Source organism: Anthonomus grandis, chromosome 10, assembly GCF_022605725.1.
Source record: "Anthonomus grandis grandis chromosome 10, icAntGran1.3, whole genome shotgun sequence".
NCBI lineage: Eukaryota > Metazoa > Arthropoda > Insecta > Coleoptera > Curculionidae > Anthonomus > Anthonomus grandis.
The window spans coordinates 5,612,497-5,636,587 of NC_065555.1; the positions used below are offsets into that span (position 1 = coordinate 5,612,497).

General features: G+C 33.8%; 1 protein-coding gene across 3 annotated transcripts in view; it reads right to left on the minus strand.

Annotated features, from left to right (window-relative positions):
* Window positions 1–24,091, minus strand: part of LOC126741111 (lachesin-like) — a 107,693-nt gene that overhangs the window by 63,677 nt on the left and 19,925 nt on the right. For all 3 annotated transcript variants that reach the window (XM_050447445.1, XM_050447443.1, XM_050447444.1), the window contains 2 exons: window positions 13,541–13,665; window positions 5,796–6,003 (listed from right to left, as the gene is read on the minus strand). In XM_050447445.1, the coding sequence (XP_050303402.1) occupies window positions 5,796–6,003; window positions 13,541–13,665 (333 nt within the window). The remainder of the gene's footprint in view (window positions 1–5,795; window positions 6,004–13,540; window positions 13,666–24,091) is intronic.

Here is a 24,091-nt window from a genome sequence, read left to right on the forward strand (position 1 = left end):
CCATGAATCTTTGACGATCGTTATGAAAATATCTCTCTCGTTTGTATACGTTATAACTACGTAAGAAATGTACAATTTCATTATGATCCAGATTGTTCCTGAGAGGTGAGATGCGGTAGAAAGTGAAAAAATGGACTTTTGACCCACTTTTAGACATATAAACCGATCTGAGTCCCATGAATCTTTGACGATCGCTATGAAAATATCTCTCCCGTTTGTATACGTTATAAGTACGTAAGAAATGTATAATTTCCTAATGATCCAGAATGTTCCTAAGAGGTGAGATGCGGTAGAAAGTGAAAAAATGGACTTTTGACCCACTTTTGGACATATAAACCGATCTGAGTCCCATGAATCTTTGACGATCGCTATGAAAATATCTCTCTCGTTTGTATACGTTATAACTACGTAAGAAATGTACAATTTCATTATGATCCAGATTGTTCCTGAGAGGTGAGATGCGGTAGAAAGTGAAAAAATGGACTTTTGACCCACTTTTAGACATATAAACCGATCTGAGTCCCATAAATCTTTGACGATCGTTATGAAAATATCTCTCCCGTTTGTATACGTTATAATTACGTAAGAAAAGTATAATTTCCTAATGATCCAGAATGTTCCTGAGAGGTGAGATGCGGTAGAAAGTTGAAAAAAATTGACTTTTGATCCACTTTTGGACATATAAACCGATCTGAGTCCCATAAATCTTTGTCGATCATTATGAAAATAACTCTCCCGTTTGTATACGTTACAATTACGTAAGAAAAGTATAATTTCTTAATGATCCAGAATGTTCCTGAGAGGTGAGATGCGGTAGAAAGTGAAAAAATTAACTTTTGACCCACTTTTGAGCATATAAACCAATCTGGGTCATATGACTCTTTGATGATCACATTGAATGTATCTCTCTCGTTTGTATAATTAAAAGGAAAAGGATAATTTTCATTTTTCTAAACAATTGTAGTCTATAAAATTTTTACTTTTCATCACGTTTTAAGTATAAAATCATAAATGTTCAAAAAATAATAATTTTTACCAGGCATTTGAAACCTGAAATAAATAAATTTATTTTTTATATCCAATTCTACACCAAATTCTTGGAAAAAAAATTTAAAAATCATAATTTTTAAATGTTTTTATTTAGTCATCTAAAGCCTGGAAAAGGTTTGAAATTTACCATGAAGTTTCTCCTTTTTTTAGCATTTAAATTCAAATACGCTCAACTCAACTAGAAAAAACCAAATAAAGCTCCTATAAGCAATCGGCAACTTCAGGCAATTGATCATTAATAGGAAGTTAATCAAAGGTAACGTTCACTCGAACACCGAGAATCCTTTCCTGGAAGCTCGTTAGTCGAGTGTTCCAGAGAGAAAATTGAAAGCCGCTTTAACTTTTAAGTAAGGAAACTCAATTGATAACACCTCCCCCTATTTTCAATTTGTTCTTATTTAAAATGAAGATTTCTTAAAAAAGGTAATTTAAAAAAAAACTTTAAATATATCGTTTCCTTCATAACTCATGAATTAATTTTCTGAATTTAAATCTGGGTCCAGAAATCGTGCTACATATCAAGGAAGCCAAAAAAGATCCCTGCAATAAACGAAGAATGGAGTTTTGTCAACGTTTTTAAGGAGACACCTTTTTGTTTCCAGATTGGTGCAAGCCATCTTAACAGGAAATGTTACTGGTCGAATTTCCCACTAAAATAATGGTTGGTGCTACATATCCCTGTAAAGTTGATGGCATTGTTAATAGCGCAAAGCATTGTGATAATTCTTAAAACGGCCCATGCTTTATATCCAGGGGGCATGACATTCTGCCTATCGTCATGCTTGAATGCAAGAACAGAAACTGACAACAATTCTATGGTCAGCAGGTTCACCAGATCTCAGCAGTCACCTAGTTTTGGTGTATCTGGACGTTTAGTTTACTGTTTAGAATTAAATCGAGGTTGTATAAGTGAATGAAATGAATTGATTTCTGTTATTTTGCAATTCAAATAATAAAAATATACAGGGCGTTTCACAACTTATCCGAAAAATTTTAACCACATATGCGCTGTTACGAAACAAGTTGATTTCTCAAAAAAAAATGTAATAAAAGTCCTACAGAAATTAAGTTATAAACCTGAGTTTCAATAATAAATTGAAAAGTAAATATCTGTATTTTGCGTTCATCGTCGTGATATTAGAATACGCATTAATAATTCATTGTAGCAAATGTTATTCCAAACAACTGACGAAAGCAAAGTCTCTAACGTGGGTGCTCTGAATGAAGTACCGTCGATGTGTACACTAATGAGAAGTTAGTGGACATTGTTTTAGCGCACGGAGAAGCAAGGCAAAATTCGCTAGCGGCGTCTCGTTTGTATGCACACCGATTTCCGAATAGGCACATACCACATCACGAAACATTTAGTTTAATTGTTTTACGTGCACGTGCAACTGGAGATTTGCGCCCCAGACGTGGAGTAGATAGAGGTCGGGTTCGCCCACAACGCGTTTTAAATGCCGAAGAAGAAATTTTGGATATTGTGGAAGAAAATCCAGAAATCAGCACAAGGAGGTTAGCCCAACAGGTCCCAGAAGTGTTACATGCAACAGCGTGGCGCATATTACATGAGGCCCAACTGTACCCATATCACGTCCAGAGTCCGGGCGTTGCTACCTACAGACTATCCCCTAAGAGTAACATTTTGTGAGTGGTTTTTGCAAGAAAATGCTCGAAATGCGCGTTTTACAGCTGATATTTTGTCCACCGATGAAGCTTTTTTTACTCGTAATGGTATAACCAATCTTCATAATACACACGTATGATCCTTTGAGAATCCTCACGCAGTGGTCCAGAGAAACTTCCAACATCGTTTTTCTTTAAACGTGTGGGCATCTGGATCTGGCAATGATGACCGTTCATATTGCCAGATCGGATGGATGGTCACCAGTATTTGGAATTTCTTCGGAATGCCAAATAGCGGCTCCTTGGTGGCACCATTTAGGAGACTCGAGCGTACCCGTAATGGCGTGTCTTATTATGGAATTAAGTTCTTTAATGTCCTGCCGGTCTCCGTTAAGGATTTGCCTCTTAATGCTTATAAGACAAAGGTAAAACATTTTTTAGTCACCAATGCTTTTTATTCATTTGAGGAATTCCTGAGCTCAAATTTCAGTGCTATTGCATAGGCTGGGTCTCTTGACTTTTAGTGTTAAGTGTTTTTAAGCATTACTTTTTAGGCTTATATGTGTTTTATTTTTGTTCTTAGGTAAAACGAATTTTACAGTTTAATACTTTTATTTGGAGTTATATTTTTGACTGACTTGTGTAAAAGCTTTATACTTTTTGGCATGAATAAATAAATAAATAAATAAATAAATGATTTGTCGGTCCTTCTTGAAAATGTGCCATTGGCGGTCCAAGCACGGATGTGGTTTATGCACGATGGGACACCTCCGCATTTTCGTTTAGAAGTTCATGATTACTAGCGTCTGCCGCCTGGAAATCACTGTGCCTCTGCAGTCAGATGTGTGGTGCTACGTTGCCGCTATTCATATTAAAATACCGACTGGCGACTGCATATGTTGCGCGCCGGCAGCTCTGAGAGATATTTTTTAAGGTGGTAGTTGGTTAAAAATAAAATAGCTTTGTGTTAAATGGAGGATCCTTTTATTAATTATTTTTTAAAAGGTTATATCGCTACGTACAGGGTACAGTAATAGGTCATTATGTACGTATTTAAGTACCTAATTTATATGGATTTTTCAGTTTTGGTTATTAATGTTAAATAGTTGTCCTTCCCTATACTAAAATGGGTGATATTTAACTTTAGTGCAATCGGAATTACATTACAAAATTAATTAATTTGATGAGAATAACCTAATTTAAGTCAATTCCAAAAAGAAAAAATGAGGAATTTTAATTTTTTATTATAATATTAATGATTTTAATCTGGAACTATTTTTCGATACATTAGTGACAAGCGAAGCGCAAAAATGTTTTGTTCATTCTAACGGGTTTGGGGTAAGGGGGCGCGGCGCGCCTGAGATGGAGTGAGACTTAATTTTAGAGTTGGATCTCAAAACGGATATCGACCGTGGGTTGGAGCCTCCCATCGGTTGGGTTAGTGTCTTTTGATCCGCGTACCGGGAATATTAACTTTATTCATTACTTTTTTTCGTTTTCACGCAAAAAACTTAATCTTTCCGCATTTTTTTCCTTTAAAAAATAAAAATACTATACAATGCCTCTCGTCTTTAAATTTTCTTCAAAAAACGTTTACTTTTGATTGCACTAATATTAAATAGACCTCTAAAATGAGTTAAGAATTGATAAAGGTACCTACTACGATTTTAATGAACTCATAATGTAATAAAATCACATGCCATTCTTTTATTAAACCATTCATGAGATAAATGTGTTGAAAATTGTGCTTGCTATGACTAGGAAACTGTGCAGGATTCTAAAGGTTGTAAAAACATATTGCACTTTTCTGAATGTAACCATTAACCTTTGAATTGCTAATTTTTAGGATTTTCATTTTAACGCTCTATATAGGTATTAATTAGGCACAGCTTTACACACCTTTTATATATATGCGCAATTTGCTATTTTAATATATTAATATTATTAAATCGTAACCCTAATAATATTTACGTCATTATTCTTACTTCTATGCATTTTTAAATGTTGTTTCCAACGATTTCTGATCGTAAACACTTCTTCACAATGCAAACATTTAAAATTGTCAGTTCTAATTCTTAAATGAGGAGCTATCTCTTCCCGTAATGAAATTTGTTGACATGCACTCGTAAATGAGTGGTTCTTGTAAACAAGCGATTACAAACTGTACATAATTTATTGAATTTGGAGTCCATATTATCACCGTTGTATAACCTACTTAATATGAATAAATAAAAATCAAAAATTACCTTTATTTATCAAACCTACCCAAGCAAAAAAACTGTACCTCGACTAATAATTTTTCTTTATCGCATTCAAAAACATCCTGCGCGCCAAAATCACTTTATATCAATACTTCCTACCTCCGAAAAATCCTAACGAGAAGTGCGAGTCTGCGAGACTGCAAGCGAGCACATGCATGCATAACGACTCACCCAGAATGCGTTTTAATCATAAAATATGATATCTTTGATGAAAGCGGCAACATTGACTATGCTCTGCCGCGAGAGCGAGCGCCGGCGGCACAAGGAACGGTGGTTCCGCAGACGCTAGTTTCATGATTTTTTGAATCATGTACACCAGATACGCTGGATCGGAAGAGGGGGACCAATTGCATGGCCTCCACGGTCTCCCGACCTACATCCTCTGGACTTCTTTTTATGAGGACACTTGAAAAACGAGGTATACCCTACTCCAGTTCAGAATATTGAAGAATTGCGTGACCGAATCACAGTGGTTGCCGATAATTTGAGGCTTCAGGAACAGCAGGAAGGAGGTGTATTTGAATTAGTGCGCCAAAATTGGATTAAACGTACCCAAGCTTGCATTAGAGTCAATGGAAACAATTTTGAACAGCTTTTATAAGTAAGTACACTGTTAAACTGTATTATTTTATTATCTCGATATCTGTAGGACTTTTATTACATTTTTTTGAGAAATCAACTTGTTTCGTAACAACGCATATGTGGTTAAAATTTTTCGGATAAGTTGTGAAACACTGCATGTATATACTGCATGGAACTACAATGGAAACCTCAACTGCCTGGAAGAGATTGAAGAAAACGTGACAAAACAATTGTTATTACAAAAATGTTTAGTTACTAAGAGAGTAAATTACTTACCGTTGACGTCCAAACATCCCTCGTGACTCCTGACCAAGCTATTGTTCACCTCGCAAATGTAACAGCCCTTATCGCTCTCCTTCACTTGTTTTATCCGCAATTGCCACGTGTTGAAGTTGTCATAATTGACGACTATTCGGTTGTTGTGGGTGACCACTTTGGCACCGATGCTCAGGACGGTCAAGTCTTCGGCTTTCACCCAGGCGACCTGAACAAAACACAAAAAAATCAACTCACTCTCCTTTTCTACCTCTCGCTTTTGAATTACCTTTTAGTTTACTCAACTTTTTTAGTGTATTACTACTTTATCGCTTCTGTAGCACACCACGTGCCCTAAACTTCAGAATATATTTCTCTTATTCAGAAACTTTGATTGAGATACAAGCCCTTAACATTCGTTAGGTCAGTCAAAGAAAGACTCAAGAAGTTACCTATTTATTTCTTTCTCTTTTTGTCTGTCCCCCATTCGCTCTTTATTCTCTTTTTACTGCTAATCCTCAATACAGTGACCGCCTAAAGTTCCGCATCAATTCGATAAAAATTAGAGACATGATTTTTTCAGAAAACGCTCGGACCCGTCGATTTTTATTTTAAGTTGCGCATTATTTCACACTAAATGTTTGTATACAGGGTGGAACAAAAAAAAAGATAGGATGTCATCGGTCATGTTTTTAAATAGAATGCTATATTTTTTATTGCATTTATGAAATATAGGCGAAATTCCGAGCAAGTTTCGTATAACACACCTTATTTCAAAACTCAACTGTTTCCGAAATATTTACATTTAAACAACAAGAAAACAAATAAGTAGGTCTATTTACAAATTAAGATAGAATCGAGGATAAAAATAATGTTATAAACACTGCCAATTGTTTCTATTTCCATGGTTGCACTTATAAAGAATCTCCATTTTCGAATGTCACTGTCAGTTCGAAAATTAATAGTTTTTATCAGAATAAATTATCGCTAATTTAACGGAAACCCAACGAATTGAAATTTTGATGATGCTAGGGTACGGGGATCGAGTGCGCCCGCAAAAAGAAGTAAGTCAACTGTTTAATGCCATATACCCAAACCATCCTATTTCTCAGTCAACAGTTAGTAGAATAGAGCACACATTCATAACTTCAGGTCATGTTAGGGATTTGCCAAGACCAGGTCGTCCAAAAATTTCTGAAGAAACAAAATAAAACGTCTGCTCTCCGTCGAAGAAAATCCAAACAATGCAACTTCACAAATTTCAGTTGATAATAATATAGCCGGAACGTCAGTAAGACGCATCTTAAAAGCAACTGAATACCACCCTTATAAAATCAGACTAATACACGAATTAAATGAGGACGATCCTGATCGAAGAAACCAATTTTGCGAGCAAATGATGAACATTTGCAATAATAACCGTCAGTTTGTGTTACGAGTTTTGTTTTTGGATGAAGCGGACGGTGTCATAAATCGGCAAAATTGTCGGTACTGGTCAGTGTCAAATTCACACTGGGCAACCGAGGCTCATACACAGTACCGTAAATCTATTAATGTTTGGGCTGGTATCGTGGAAAATAAAGTAATAGGGCCATACTTTTTCAAAGAAAACTTAACAGGACAACGTTATTTGAATTTTCTTCAAGAAGATCTTATCCCTGCTTTGGCTGCCCCTATACCCAGACGAACAAGACCAGACAGTGTTCCCAGGAAGATGGATAGGACGAAGAGGGTCAATAGAATGGTCAGCCAGGTCACCAGACCTAAATCCCTGTGACTATTTTCTATGGGGGTTCCTGAAAAGTAAAGTTTATATTAAGAAGCCAAACAACGTAGAAGATTTGAAAAATAGAATTAGATATGAAATTAGACGTTTATCACCCGAAATAATTGATAGTGTTTTACATGAGTTTGTAAGCCGTCTTGCTTTCTGCCAAGAAGTAAATGAGGATCAGTTTGAACACTTGATATATTAATAAGAGTTTTCACAGTTTATAACATTTTATCCTGCATTTTATCTTAATTTATAAATAGACGTACTTACTTGCTTTCTTGTTGGTTAAATGTAAATATTTCTGAAACAGTTGAGTTTTGAGATAAGGTGTGTCATACGAAACTTGCTTGGAATTTCGCTTATATTTCATAAATGCAATAAAAAATATAGCATTCCATTCAAAAAAATGACCGATGACGTCATGCCTTTTTTTTTGTTCCCCCCTGTATACAAAAATTTATGTGAAATAATGCGCAACTTAAAATAAAAATCGACGGGTCCGAGCGTTTTCTCAAAAAATCATGTCTCTAATTTTTATCGAGTTTATGCGGAACTTTAGGCGGTCACTGTATAAAAGGGCAGTTCTTGATAAAACTGGATACTTGGACCAAGTATAAAAAGAAAAGAAATTATATAGTCAGATCAGAACGGGAAAAGAACGTTTTTTTTCGGTGACTATTAATCAAAATAGGAGAAATCCAAAAGAGCTATGCAAACATCTAAAAACTCTTTTACCAGGGAAAAGTGAAACGATACCCAATGAAATTTTGGAATGGTTTTGATTTGGAAGTAGTGTCCAATGAGGCGACTATAGCGCACAAGTTTAATAATTACTTTGTGGATAGTGCTAACACTCTTTTTCAAAATATACCACACTGAATATCACTCACAATTCAAGAATTCCAGTAGCCAATAATTTGTTCACAATTTTTGAAAAAATAACAATGACCAAATTGAAAAACCTGAAAAATTTAGGGGGTGGTGAAAGTGGGTCTCTAAGAAAGTTCTTTGTGATATATTTACTTTCGTTTCTGGAAACCGACTTTTAGATATTATTAACACATGGTAACTTCCCGGAGTCCTTGAAATTGTCAACTGTTATTCCGGTACCCAAGGTGCAAAATACAAAGTACCATAATGAATTTCGGCCAATCAACACGGTGCCAATTTATGAGAAGATGCTTGAAGTGTGTGTAAAGGAGCAGCTAATTAAATTCTACAATAAAAATCAAATATCTCATAGATTCTGGTAATTTTGTACTGGCGGTATTTTTAAACGGAGCCTTTGGGACTATCGATAGAGATGTATTGTTGAGAAAATTAGAATATATGAGGATTAAGTATATTGTCTTACCAGTCAGACCACTCGAGCGGCCCTGAAATCGATTGCCCCACCCTCCGTTCCTCACCTCGCCATGCATCGGCTGGGTAGAGCCCAGGTTTAGTTTTCGCAAGTACGTTAACTTGTGTGCATCCGTTTCGCGAGAGAGTTTTTGCTTGTAGCGTTTTAGACAATAATTTGATTACATACTACTTGTATAAATATAATTACCCAATAATAAAGTAGTATGTATTTCATCCCTATATGTTAAATATTTTGTTCTGTATTTTGTGTTTTACATAAAAGCATTACAATCTTAAAAAATAGTTCATTATTTGTTTTCTCCCCCTAATGTTACTGGAATAGTTTTAGCCGATTTTACAACCTATTATCCCAAACCAACACATCCCACTTCTTTTTGTCGGCCACCAATGTCGGCGTTTAAGACCCGGTAAATTTTGATATTTTAACATATTTTATACAAACTCCTGGACAAAATTATCGCACCACTTGATTTTTAGAGATTTTTTTTTAATAAAGATAAAAAAATAAGCAAACTTATAAGCATTGTTAACTATGCATTATTAATTAACAAAAACAATTATATTCTATTTAACAAAACGAGATTTAAGTAACTAAATTCAATACAAGCAAAAGCATCGATTTTCACTAACTTCAATTTTGATACAAAAATAAGACAATAGACCCATAATGAATTCTTAATAACGTGTATTGCCACCTCTAGCTGCAATGACCGCTTGAAGTCTTCGCAGCATTCCTCGTATCAATTTATGAAAACTTTCCTGCGAATGTATTCTCACTCCTCACGAGCAGCATGTTCCATGATAAAGCATAAACATAGTTTTTGTCTGCTTTTTGTACGAGAAAAGATATTATAACTGTTTTAACTGATATTTATTTTTATCAAAATTTTCTTGACAAAATAATTAGTGGTGCGATAATTTTGTCCAGGAGTTTATTTAAAACCATTTTTTACTTTTTCATGTCATTTATTGGAAAAACAATAATAATCCCATCTTAAGCAGTTAAAAAACAATGGTTTTAATTTTCCAATGCAGCTAAGAAAAATTTGAAATTAATCGTTGGGTAGTTGATATATTTTTGGACTTTTTAATTTTAATTCAGGTCATATTTCAGTAGCAAATTGAACAAAAAACACGAAAAAAAAATCAGTCGAGAAACAAGAGGATAGTTTTAAATAATAATATTAAAAAAATATATTTGTTTTATTTTTTACTTTTTGTCCGAGAAAAGTTATTGTCAAAAATTGCCTTGACTGTCTGAAAGAAATGGAAAGAAACGCTATGTAGTGTAATTTTTTAACTTAAACTTTAACTTAACTAACTAAGAAATAAAAATTTCACCAAAAATTTACTTTAAACTGCCTGAAGACTGTTTTTCCTATGTAACTTTTTTAAAATCGAATTTGCAAGAAAACTGACTTCAAGTGCCTAAAATAAAAACAAATCAGGTAAGTCAAAGTAATTTTTCATTTTTTCTAGGCAATTGCAGTGGTTTCTTCCATGAGAAAAATTACTTAAAAAGTTACCTTGGCTACCTGAAAAACTAAAAAATTAGTGCCTGGAAAAAAAATTACACTGAACTAAAAATTACGTTTCTTTACTTCTGACCGTAATTTTCAATAAAAAATAGCTTCTACTGCCTGAGATTAAATTTATTTTCTTTAAAGCCATTACACTCTGAACATGTTTTTTTTTCCTTCCAAATTGCTCAGTTTTAAACTCAATTGTGCAAAAACAAACTTGAACCTCAATTGCCTGAAATAAATAAAAGTGGCACGTATTTCAAAGTCATTTCTTACTTTTTCCAGGCAATCGACGCAGTTTTATCTTTAAAAAAAAAGAGATTTTCAAAAACTGCCTTGGTAGTCTAAAAGAAACAAGAAATTCCACTAAATTGCCTGAAAATAGCTTTAAGTGCCTGGAAAAAAATAAAAATTATCACTCTTATGAGATCCTATATGAAAAAATGACTTTAAGTGCCTTTAAGAAAAAAAAAATTAAAAAAAAACTGTTTTTAAGTAAATTTTACAAGAAAAAACTCACTTCAAATGCCTGGAATTAAAAAAAAAGTTTCAGGTAGGTCAAAATATGTTTTTTATTTTTTTCCAGGCAATTGCACCAATTATAACTGTTTTAACTGATATTTATTTTTATTTAAATTTTATTGACAAAATAATTAGTGGTGCGATAATTTTGTCCAGGAGTTTATATTTACTAGGTATATCCACAAATGAATACAAAGTATATAATTTACAAAACTACTTATTTAGCGCTTATTATGATAATTGTTTGTTATTCTTTTGCGCTTTTGTATTTTTAAAACGACTTAATTTAAAAATTAAAATAACCCATGCCGTAATAAAATTATTTTATATTTTTTAGTGCGTTTAAATGTGTTTTTTAATTGTTTATTTATTTTAACTTTAGATTTATTTTTTGAATATTTATCTCTAAAATTTCAACAAATATTAAGCAAAAACTTGTATTTTTTGATAAGACTCCTTAAAATGTAGCAAATTTAAACAATTCAACAAGTAAGGTTTTTTTCAAATTCACTTTTTATATATTATATTTGACTTAAAAGGCAACCATTTTCAATCCGCCATATTAAACGCTCCCAATTTATTTAAAAGTTCAAATTCATTGAACTGATCAAAACTTCTAGATACACCAATTTTAGAAAAGGGAAACTCAAAAACATTTTAAAAACTGTCCTTGTTATCGAAAGCCAAGCACCTACAAAATTTGAAAACAATCTGACAAGTAAAAGTTATAGTTTAAATAGAATTCTTAGAATTGTTATATACATACCTACATAAAGGCAAAGAAGTGAAGCTAATATAAAAAATGTGTAAAAACGTTAATAATTAAGAAACACTGTCATATAAACACATTCTATTCCAATCCTATAAAAAAGTTCTTATTTTATGACTTAAAATACTTCTTATGAATACTCCTCGTATAAAAATAATCAGCGCGCCTCAGAATTTGCTTTCATCGATATTTACGATAAACCCTGGTAAACGCTCGTACGCAGCAAACAGCGGGATTCAAGGTCAATTTTGCTTTAACACGGGCGGTATAGGAAGTGGTCTGACTTGTTGTAATCTATAGACGGTGGTTTAATTCATATTTATCCAATAGAGTTCAAAGGGTTAAATATAAAAATTCTATATCTGAAACTGAATATTAAATATGGTGTGCCTCAGGGAACTGTGATTGTTGTTTTTGTTATTAATGATATGGTTATGCTGTGTAAAAAATCTAATATTGTATTATTTGCTGATGACACAATGTTATATAATATTGGCAAAGATCTAGGTCAAATAGTATCAATAGTGAACTTAATAGTTTATTTTGCTAGCAACGAAATTTTACGTATTTACTAAAAAATCTAAAATGAGTTCAGTAGATATAAATAATATAGGTATCATAATAAATGGAAAAAAATTGATGTATGATGGGAATATTAAATACTTGGGTACAATATTGGACTCTAATTTGAATTTTCATGCATGATTATATTATAAGAAAGTTTTCTAAAAGTTCGAGTTTATTAACAGAATAGGTCAAAATCTATCAATGCATACCAAGCTTTCACTATACAATGCCCTTGCACTTCCTCATATACAGTTTTAATAAAATACAGCAACTCGAGAAAATTCAAAATACGGCTATGAGAGCAATCCTAAAATGTAACCGCTACACACCTATCAAGACTATATTATATGTTCGAAGTTTGTTATCCGTCCAGCAAAAAATTCTTTTTAATATTAACTTATTTATATTCAAATTAAAAAGAGGCATTTTACCTAAATATATCTGTGATAAATGAACAATTTTTCGTAATGTCCACAATTATAAAACCAGAAATTGTAAGGATTTTATTTTGGCTCATCTATTAGCCAAGTCAAACACATAATCATGTTTTATATAGAGGACTAAGTGAATTCAACAAATTACCAAATTATGTAAAAACTAGTACAAATGTTAATCAGTTTAAGAGGCTATTGAGAGAAATTGCTTGAACCGCCAACACGAGCCGACCTTGTTATGAAACACAATTAATACCACCGATTTTTGCTCTTTGGAAATGCAATGGAGGCACGATTAACAATTTATCATGTAATGTATTCATTTTTTTATTGTTCAATTTTATTTATGTAGTTTTTTTTGCTAAATAAGGATTATTATTATTATTATTATCTTAAAACTAAGGTTTTATATAATAAAAATATGATGATGTAGCCAACCAAGTTATGGAGATTCAACACTACTCACGACGATCACTTGGTTAACTCCGTCATTGGAAAAGTCTATAGTGAAGCTAGCAGTTCTTGCGGATATAACTCAATAAATACTTCTATACATTTTTAGTATATTAAAAAATATAATTCAGTAAGTCATGAGACAAACGTTCTTATAAATAATTGATGGTACATATATTTGAAAGCTTCTCTTATGCAGAGACTTTGATTGAGATACAAGCCCCTAACATACATTATTTCCTCTTTCTCTTTTTGTCAGTCCCTCATTCGCTCTTTATTCTCTTTTTAATTTTCTCTGAATAATAAATTGTATAGAGACTATATCTGTCTTATTAAAGCTAAAATAAGCCCTCACTCACCTTATTGACCTTAAATCGTTCGGTGATGTTGACGAAACAGGTGAAAATGGCCTCCCTACCCGCCGACACGGTGATGTTCCCGATATGGATGGTGTCGTTTGTCCTGCTCGGGATCATCCATTCTTCTGGAAAGAAAACGGGAAATTTGTTGCCGGTGTTAAACGGGGATGACGGATGGATTTCTGGATCGAAATCGTTTTCGTTTCAGATGGCGAATTATGGATGTTTATGCAAAGTGAAGCAGAACGAATTGTCGGGTTTTTCTCGGGGTAATTTACTTAAGGATGTAATAACATCGCTCTTAAATGTCGGTAATAAAAAAATTCTGCAAAAATTAAATTGTTTGAAATTTGAAAAGAAAATTGGCTCAAATTCCAGGCAGTTGATTGATGGAACTTATTTCAGGAAACTCATGATTCTACTGCCTGAAACTTCCAACTTCGAATCACTGAAATCGAATGAATTTTTCCAGACTTGAACTCCATAAAATTGAAAAAAAAGGTTATGACTTTTTTGCCTGGAAATGCAAGCATTTGAGAACCAAACTGCCTGAAACAGGGTACCAAAATTTAATGAAATACCTAAGATTCCAAACAGTTAAACAAACGATTGGACAACACGAAAAATTACGATTCTAATGCTTGGGAAATGGAAAACTAAATCAACTGCCTGAACTTAAAAAAAACTCAGGTATCTGCAAATTCTATAGATCTGGAAAATCAATTAGGCAAAGTTTAAATATTCTAGAGTATTTGGCAAAACAGAGGTACAAAAAAAGTTGATACCTACTACCTGCCACTGACATGAAGGATCTACTGTGATTGATTACCCTCAGGTATCAGTTTATTCGCACCTTGTACTTCCACCTAAACTGGATCAAAAACTTATAGTTGTGCAGTACAAATAATGCTCTTACAATATGTTTTGGAGTGTTCTCAGTTTTTACGCGCAATTCTTTAGCGTTACATAAGTAACACGTAAAATTTACTCCACTACAGTAAATTTATTGAACCTCTATTCACATATTCAGTCAGGAACTCATAAAACAGGAAAAATAAATCAACTACCCTGATTTAACAAAAAATTAAACTCAAATGCCTGAAATCCAATAAACCCTGATAAAATTAATTAATTAATGGTCCACATTTTCATAAAATTGAATAAATTCTCGATAAAAACTCCATAAAATTAAGGAAAGTAATTTTGTTATTCCAGGCAATAAAAACAAATATGATACTGCCTGAAAAATAATAATAAACTGAACTGCCTGGAATTAAAGAAAAATTAACATATATAAATGATTAAATTCCAGGCAGTTGATGGATTGTCTTATTCTAGGCAGTCTGAGCCAACAATTTAATTTTATTCCAGGCAGTGAAGAAGAATTACGAATCTGTTAGAAATGTGTAGAAATTGTTTCTTTTTCTTTCTATTATCAACAGTCTGGAATTAATTTTTTCCGGAATTTATTCAATTTTCCGGCATTTCAGTATTTTTTCTTTAATTCCAGGCAATCGAATCAAAATGTTTCTTAACTGCCTGGAATAAAAATAAATTGTTGTCTCAGACTGCCAGAGAATAAGACAATCCATCAACCGCTTCCAATTTAAGCAAAATGATTTTGTTGACTCAACTGCCTGGAATTTTAATCCTAAAGTTCTTGACAGTAGAGTCATAATGTTCACAATATCAACTGGCTGCAACAAGAACGACGATGAAGGACGAGAAGCTGAGCTATTTGCCACTATATGCGGGCTTACGCAGCTTGTGGAGGAACCTACCAGAATCCCCGATCGAGACGGCGAGTTCGCGAGTCTCCTAGATCTGGTCTTGACTTCAGACCCTGACTTGTACACTGTATCAGTACATGCCCCCCTAGGAACATCGGACCACAAATTGATAACAGTGTCTTGCCAGTTGGAGGTTAAAACGCAGGATCCTCCGATGCCGCGGAAGGTATGGCACTATAAATCAGCAAAGTGGAACCATCTTCGGGAATTTTATCGCTCGAAAGAGGTCTGCTTTAGAACCAATAACATCTCAGAATGTGCAAACCAAATTACAGAGACGATCTTGGCAGGAATGGAAGCTTATATCCCTTTTTTTACTAAATGCGGATCAAACAACAAGCAATGGTTCAACCTGAATTGCAAAAAAGCAGTAAACACTAAAAACGCAGCATATCGCAAATGGCGTCAACATCGTTCCATCGAAAATCGGAGGAACTTTTTAGCCTCCAGAAATAGCTGCAAGCGAATTATTGATGAATGCAAAGAAAGTCACAACAACAAATCTTTCTGGTCGGTATCGAAAGCCGTTAGTCAAGGATCTGCTAAGTCGGCCTTGCCACCCCTAACAGCAGATGATGGTTCTATCGCGGTAACAGCAAGGGAAAAAGCCAACTTGCTGGGTAAACTCTTCGCGTCCAATTCTACTCTGCACTCGCAAGGCAAAACATCGCCATATTTGCCAAGGGTGAATTCATCGATGGGAGAAATTTCGTTTCCTCAACGAATTATAAAAAAAATTCTTAAAAGCGTAGACACGAACAAAGCTTCTGGACCCGATGGAATTCCAGCCCTAATACTAAAACGTTGTGCAGACAAATTGACTCCTCGGCATCGTATAAACAGGGCCAATTTCCAACAAGCAGGAAAACTGCTCGAGTGCAAGCTGTACCCAAAAAGGGTAAGAAGCCGATGCCCTCCAATTACCGCCCGATTGCACTAGTTCCAGTAATATCAAAGATTATGGAGAAAGCAGTCAACCAACAACTGTTAAGATATCTGGAATCATCTGGACTAATCAGCGATCATCAATACGGCTTCCGAAAGCTTAGATCCACCGGCGATCTTCTGGCTTACGTCACACACTTGTGGACGGAGGCCATGGAGAAGCACGGCGAGTCCCGCTCAGTCGCTCTTGATATTTCCAAGGCATTTGACAGAGTGTGGCATGAGGGACTACTAACCAAGCTCTGCTCAATCGGCATACAAAACTCATTATTGAATTGGATCAAAAGTTTTCTTGAACAACGAACAATCCAAGTAGCCGTCGATGGATACCTCTCCGACAAATTTAACATTAACGCTGGAGTCCCTCAAGGATGCATTTTATCGCCCACTCTTTTCTTGATATATATCAACGATTTGCTAGGAACCACTGTCAATCCAATCTACAGCTTTGCGGACGATAGCACACTTATTTCCACATTTGAGTCCGCCAAACCAACGACAGCCGCAAGTTCTCAGAATCTTAGGCAGCAACAAGTAGCTTCAATCAACAACTATATTAGAGCAATCTTGGAGTGGGGCAGTAACAATCTGGTCAATTTTAACGCTAAAAAACGCAGGCTGCAGTATTTACGATGAAGACTAACCTTGGTGGCCCGGAGGCGTATTGGCATTCTATACCATTATTCAGATCGGCACTACATTGAATCGTGGTAGACTATGGCCATATGCTTTATCTAATTTCATAGGCCATCCTATACTACAATTCAGGGCTTCGCTATTACGTTAGCGCGTTGAAATACTGAAATGCAGTACGCAATGGATGTCAATTGCTGCGCCTCACGTAGCCGATTTATACCGCGACTCAGATTCGGTGATGCATGTGGGATAAAAGTTGGGTTATATTATTTGTTATTGTTTTGTTTTTTACGTGATCAAACAAGGTTTATCGGGAGTTATTCTTTCGTTTTTTTTTTAATTTAGAATGGATTATAAAAATATATTAGTGGAAATGTGTAGTGAGGACGATTCTATTACCGAATATCTTGAGCTCACAAATGATGGTTTTAAAGCTAAAATTCGATTTAAAAAACCAGATGTTGAAGACAATAGTATTTGTTGTGGCAAATGGTTAGCTATATTTAGTAATAAAACAAGTACTAACTGGATTGTGCGTTATACATACCCATCAGCGGTTTTAATAAAGCTAAAACCAGAAAAAGGGAAGACACTAGAGTTAGAGACAGGAAATGTAATGCCACCGTTGATTTTTTGATAAAAAATATCTATCAACAAAAACACCATAAAAAACGATCGATATTTGATACGAGGCTATAATGGATGTGTTATGTTAATTTACTTTACCTATGTACATTCACACTAAATTACCCTTAGTATTAGCCAATGCACAATTAAATCCCACGGAACGGCATATAAAACATTTGTATGAAAAATGGAGGTAAGTTATTTTTTGTATATCTACATCGCCTTGCCTTGAAAATATCTTTAAATTTTACCGATTTTACGTAGAACTTTCTCCTTGTTTTAGAAATTTAAATTTTAGAGGCCGAGATGAATCTTCAGTGGTGAGGGTCCTAAAAGAAAAGGCTGAATTTTACCATAAAAAAGGACAGAACATAATAGCGGTTAAAGAGAATCCTTTGATTGTAATTATTCTCACACCAATCATGATGCGTACTCATAAGGAAGATTTTTCTAAAGAAATTGTGTTTGTGGACTCTAGTGCGCTTCCAAAATTGGAGCCTTGCCATTAGCTTGTGTATTACATACAGCTCAGACGGAAACAAATTATACATTAGCCTTTAACTTGCTTAAAGAAACATTAGGTAATGAAGGTTTTGGTAATTCTGGCTGTCCTAGTATATTCATGACTGATGAAGTTCAGCAGAAATAAATGCGCTGACATCTGTGTTTTCATCGGCAAAAGTAAAGCCAAAGCTCCTTCTTTGTATCTTTCATGTTTGCCAAGCTTTTTGGCGTTGGTTGTGGGATAGCCACAATGAAATACCCAAAGAAAATAGGAAGACTGTAATGATTTTATTTCGTGCCATAATGTATGCATCATCTTTAGAAGAGAAGCTGAAGAATCTTTAAATGATCTGATGAAAAATGATATTGTTTTAAAGTACCCACATTTAAAAAATCACATTAGTGCTCTTTGGCAACGAAGAGAAGAGTGATTTTTTCGGGCATCATTAATCACTAGGGAAAATAATACAAATAACTTTGTAGAAGCGTCAATTCGTATATTTAAACATATCGTTTTGCAAAGATGCAAGACATTTAACATATATGTGCATTAATTGACTTTGTTATTAACGTCTTTGAATCTTATCATAAGAGACGTTTGCTGTTATTTGCTAGTAGTCGATCATCGAAAAATGAAATTCTGTATAGTAAATTTTGCGATAAAACTGAAAAGCTCTACTGTGAAAAAAATAATGAAAATATATATTATGTAACAAGCAGTAATGATAACACACTTGTCTACACTGTAGATACCACTTTGGAAACGTGTGATTGTACATTCGGAATAGGCGGCAAGTTTTGTAAGCATTTTTGTGCTGTGCCACAAAAATTTGGACTTTTTCTTTTAAATGCTGCTTTACTTACTGCAACTGACAAAAAAATGTTAGCAAAGCTAGCTCTTGGACACAGTCTTTCAAAAGTTTATTTTGAAAATATGAATTTAGGTGATCATTCTGAAAGCCATTTAAGTAATGTACCATGTCACAGTGCAACGCAGCAGAGCATTGCAGCAACTGAAAAAATATATGAATCTAATGTTCTAGACAAAGAATCAAATGATTGAAAAGCTGGCAAAAAACACTATTCAGCTCTTAATAATTTAAAATATAATTTTGACAGGCTGCTAAAAATGGTATCTGAAAATGAGTCTGTGGAGTTAACAAACTGCATTATCAAAGGAAATGCTGAGTTAAATAAAATTACCACATCGACACAACTGGCGATATTTTTCTGCAATTTAAGAATCGTTAAGAACGTTCTTCAAAATATATAGGCGTGCAACCTACTTCCATTAGTAGAAGAAGAATAAGACAGGGATTCGTATCTGGAAAAAAGCGTATTCAATCGGGTAGACCTTCCAACAAGGAACTAAAAAAGTCCAATAAAAGGAAACATAAATTAGAAGAAAATATTTTTAAGAATCAACCAAATGCAAAATGTCACGAAAGAAAATAAAATTTACATTAATTTTTTTTTGTCATTAATTTTATAAATTTTCTTTAGAAAACTGAGTTACAGCAGTATATGTTAATATTTCTATTAAAATACCTTACATTTTAATTTTCCTTTATACCTAGTTTTGATAGCTGTTAATTTTTTTGCCGTGTTATTCTTTTTTAAAGCAGAAAACACTATTGATATCTAAAAATATCATTTTAAGGTAAATACATAGATAACATAGTTTAGGTTTTCTTACAAGTACGAAAATGTATATTTTATTAAAAGTTTCAGAATTGAAAATTTTTGTATAAAATTGTTTTATTTACATTTGATCGAATAATTTTTTTTTCAGATTTCTCTGAAGAATAATGATTGAAAAAAGTTACATTTTAGTCACCTAATAGTTTCATAAATTAATATTTATGTTATTTTACTTAATGTCATTTGTAAATATGAATAAACATATTTACAAATAAATTTAATAAACATTTTTTAACAGAAGAAGAATCATTTTAATTCATGTTTTATGTAATAATTTTAAAATAAATAATACTGTTTTCTTACTTTATTCAAGATGGCAATATTATGGGCAATAAAACATGACCCCTAAAACTATTTAGGAAAACAGAGCGTATTCTGTATCGTCATAGGAAAGAAATAAATATCTTTTTATGCCATATAAATTTGTATTACATAAAAAGAAATTTCCTTCCTAGGAGAATACAGAATACGCGCTCTGTTTTTGTTTTTCTGAGACGTAGTATATATTGAACTACAAAACTGCTTTTAAAATAAAACCTATTATATACTGCATTTCAGAATACTAAATATTACTTACGCTCTAAATTGAAGTATAGAATGGGCTTTAAAATTGTGGTATATCACGTAGACATAGTCTACCACGATTCAAAGTAAGGCCGATCTGAATAATAGTATAGAACGCCAATACGCGGCCCGGAGCTGGTTATGGCAGGGAAAATATTGCCAATGAAATCATCTTTACATCGTCTAGGAGTCGAGGTCACCAACAGTGTATCCTGGCATGACCGCGTTGCCGAGGTCGCCAGGGTGGCTTCCAAAAAACTCGGAGTGCTTTTCAAAACGAAAAAACTGTATACACCAGAACAGCTGCTGACTCTTTATAAGGCTCAAATACGCCCTTCTCTCGAATATTGCTCGCATGTCTGGAGCTTCGCACCCAAGCATAGTTTAAACCTGCTGGATTCTATACAGAAGAGAGCTATTCGTCTTATTGACAAACCAGAACTGACAAAGAGTCTGGAGAGTCTGGAGCACAGGAGAAAGGTGGCTGATCTCTGTTTATTCTACCGTTATTATCACGGTAAGTGCTCCTCTGAGCTCGCAGGCCTGATTCTACCCAGGACGCGTCTAGCAGTTGCGGCTTATCAACATCGAGTCCACCTGCCTACCCCAAGGACGTCGCTGTATCGGGACTCATTCATCTGGAGAACATCTTCTTTGTGGAACGGGCACCCACCTCACATATTTCCCGACGCATACAACCTACAGCGATTCAAGATAAATGCCCACAAATATCTTCGCGCAAGCACCACTCCAAGAGTGACATAGGACTTTCTTCTTGTGCTTGTGTTTACCATAAAAAAAAATGTTCTTTTTCAATTTTATCGAGTTTTTATTCGCGATTTTTCCACAAAAGTCTTTTTTCAATTCCAGACAGTTCAGTCCCGTTTTCCTTCAATTACAGGCAGTAAAATCGTAATTGTTCTTAAGTGCTTGGGATTAAAAGAAATCAATGTTCACTCTCTGAAATTTGAGCCAATTGAATTAATTTTGTTTCCAATTTCAGGCAGCAGGGTCACCAATTTTCTGTTTCAATTTTTTTGGCCAGAATTTATTAATTTTCAGGAATGTTAGATTCATTTTTTTTTCATTCATTCATTTTAGGCAGTAGAATCATAATTTTCCTCAAACGCCTAGAATGAGACAATCCATTAACTGCCTGGAATAATAAAATGATTCAACTGCCTGGAATTTGAGTATTTGTTTTTGAATTCTAGACTAAAATTCCAGACAGTAAAGTAATAATATTTCTTTTACAATTTTATAGAATGTTGGGCAAATTATGGGAAATAGACTCAACTTTCAAGCATTTCAGGTTAATTACTCGTTAAATTCTAGGCAATTGAATGCTGTTTTTAAAATTCCAGGCAGTTGACCCAACAATTTATTTTTATTCCAGACTTTGCCTGGTAAGTGACGGAAAAACTACCCCCCGCCTGGAATTTTTTAAAAATCATGATAAAATAGGGATTCAATTGCCTGGGATTTAAAGAAAAGTTAACTTAAATTCGTGAAAAACCAAAATAAACCTACCGGCATGGTTCGTCCAACTACTTTTTTCTAACTAAACCAACGGTACCATTAGATTTTTGACACCATCAAAGGTTCTTTTAAAATCAATTTTTCCCCTAAAAATCAAAATACACCCTCATTCAGCCCTCTGGTTTCATTCCTCAAACTGAGATCGAAATTTAGGCACGTAGTTTAAACGAAAAAGTACCTTCTCAATTTCCCAGCAGTTAACTCCTGGCCCGATAAATACATCAAAACTTCCAAAACCGTTTAACTCTTTTTAAATAGAGTTCAAACCGACTTCCCGTCAAACAAAGACCGCCCCCCCGATAAAGTTATGAAACAAATCACTCAAAAGCCAAATTCCCTTGCATTATTCAAATTCCCCGGCTATATGGAGCAAATTATCGAACAATTCGAGCTTTTATCCAGGGGGGACAGGGGGGAGGGGCAGCTTTAGCTCCGAAACTTCGCCCATTTATCACATAAAAGAATAAATAGCTTTATTTTTGAATTATGGTGAGTAAAACGGTTTTGTTGAATATCTCTTCAATCTCATGTAGTTAGTTGTTCTTTAGATTAAGGTAGTGCGAGGGAACAGTGAGTCTAAGCGACATTAGTGTAAACGAAGCTTAATAAACGTGAGGTGCGCTTCACAGGGGCAAACATCTGTAAGCATAAGCGACAATTGAAGTTGACAGAGGGATTATGACGTGTAGACAAGGTTAGGTTAAAGAAAAAGGAAGAAAGAACTATGCATCATATGTTGTTTTTGAATGTTGACCAAACTTTTATGTCACTGTAAAACGAACGAGTAGTAGCATGTACCATTTGGGAAGAATGGAGTCATCGAGAACCGATATTGTTATTTACTACATCAATCAACTAATGAAAAAGTGCTAACTAAATACCTCACTACATCATTGACATTCAGACTGACAATCTAAACGTCACTTGTCATTGAAACTTTTTGACAGGTGACATTAGAACCAGGGCCGTACTACGCCACGACAATTAATTAGACAGCGGTCACTATGACAAAGTTGTGTTGTAGCCGAATAAACAAATAAATGACAGACAGAGTAACAAAAAAAGCGAAATTTTGTCCCATATATAATAAATAGCAAAACAGCAGATTCCTATTAAGAAATAATGAGATTAATTTAAATTTTTCTAGTCCGAAAGTCAAAGACAACGGAGATACAGGCTGATGGGATTTTTATATGGCAAATCTTAAAATTTACTTGTTTTTTAATTATGTGATAAAGGGCGACGCCAGCAACATTTTGATTTTTTATTAAGTTATTACTTAGTGCAATGCCTGCTATCTACGTTAATGACATTCAGACAACTGACAGTTTAAATGTCACTCTTCCGTTTGGACAAGGAAAAAGGGAAAAAGGGTCTTTCCTCGTCTAGGGTTTAAATTAATAATAATAATAATAATAATAATAATAATAATAATAATAATAATAATAATAATAATAATAATAATAATAATAAGACGTTTATTAGCCACCAATACAAAAAAAGCATAATTACAGAAGGTAATATGATTATATACATGGAATTGAATATTAGAATATTAAACAAAGAGAGCATATTAAAAACAATAGGTTATATAAAGAATTTAGTTAACACAAGTAAGGCAACTAAAAAGCCATGCATTCAGACTTCCAGAAAAGAAGGAAACAACTTCCTGGATTCTGTTAAGGCTTATAATAGAAGAAGTGAGAGAAAAAAAAAAACAATTCTTATAGACAAACTAAAAAAAAACACAAATAGGTAGGCATATACTTATGAGGGGAAAAAGCAGTAGGGGAAAAATGGATGAAACGGAATGAAAAAATTCTTCTTTTTTCTTCTGTTTTTTTTTTAAACAGTTAATTTTTGAATAATAAATGTTAATAGAATATTTTACGTTGCATTCAGTTAGTTAGCATGTGCGTAGTATTTTAATAAAGAAAGGCATTCAAGAAAAATTAAGTTTGATTTAAAAGAAGAAGCTTGGTTTTTAATTTAAAAGTTTTTTCAGTGACAGTCAAATTAATTATTTTGAACTTATTAATCAAATTTGGTACGACATAAGAAAAGGATCGCTTAAAGAGTTCTTTGCTATGGCTAGGAATTGTTAAAAGATTTTTACGTCTTATATTAAGATTATGCACATCAGTACGATAGGTAAGCTTTTCAAGTAAATAAGGCGGAGTTTTTGATTTAAGAACTTTGTAAGAAAAACATAAAATATGTAATATTCGTCTATTGTGCATATTTA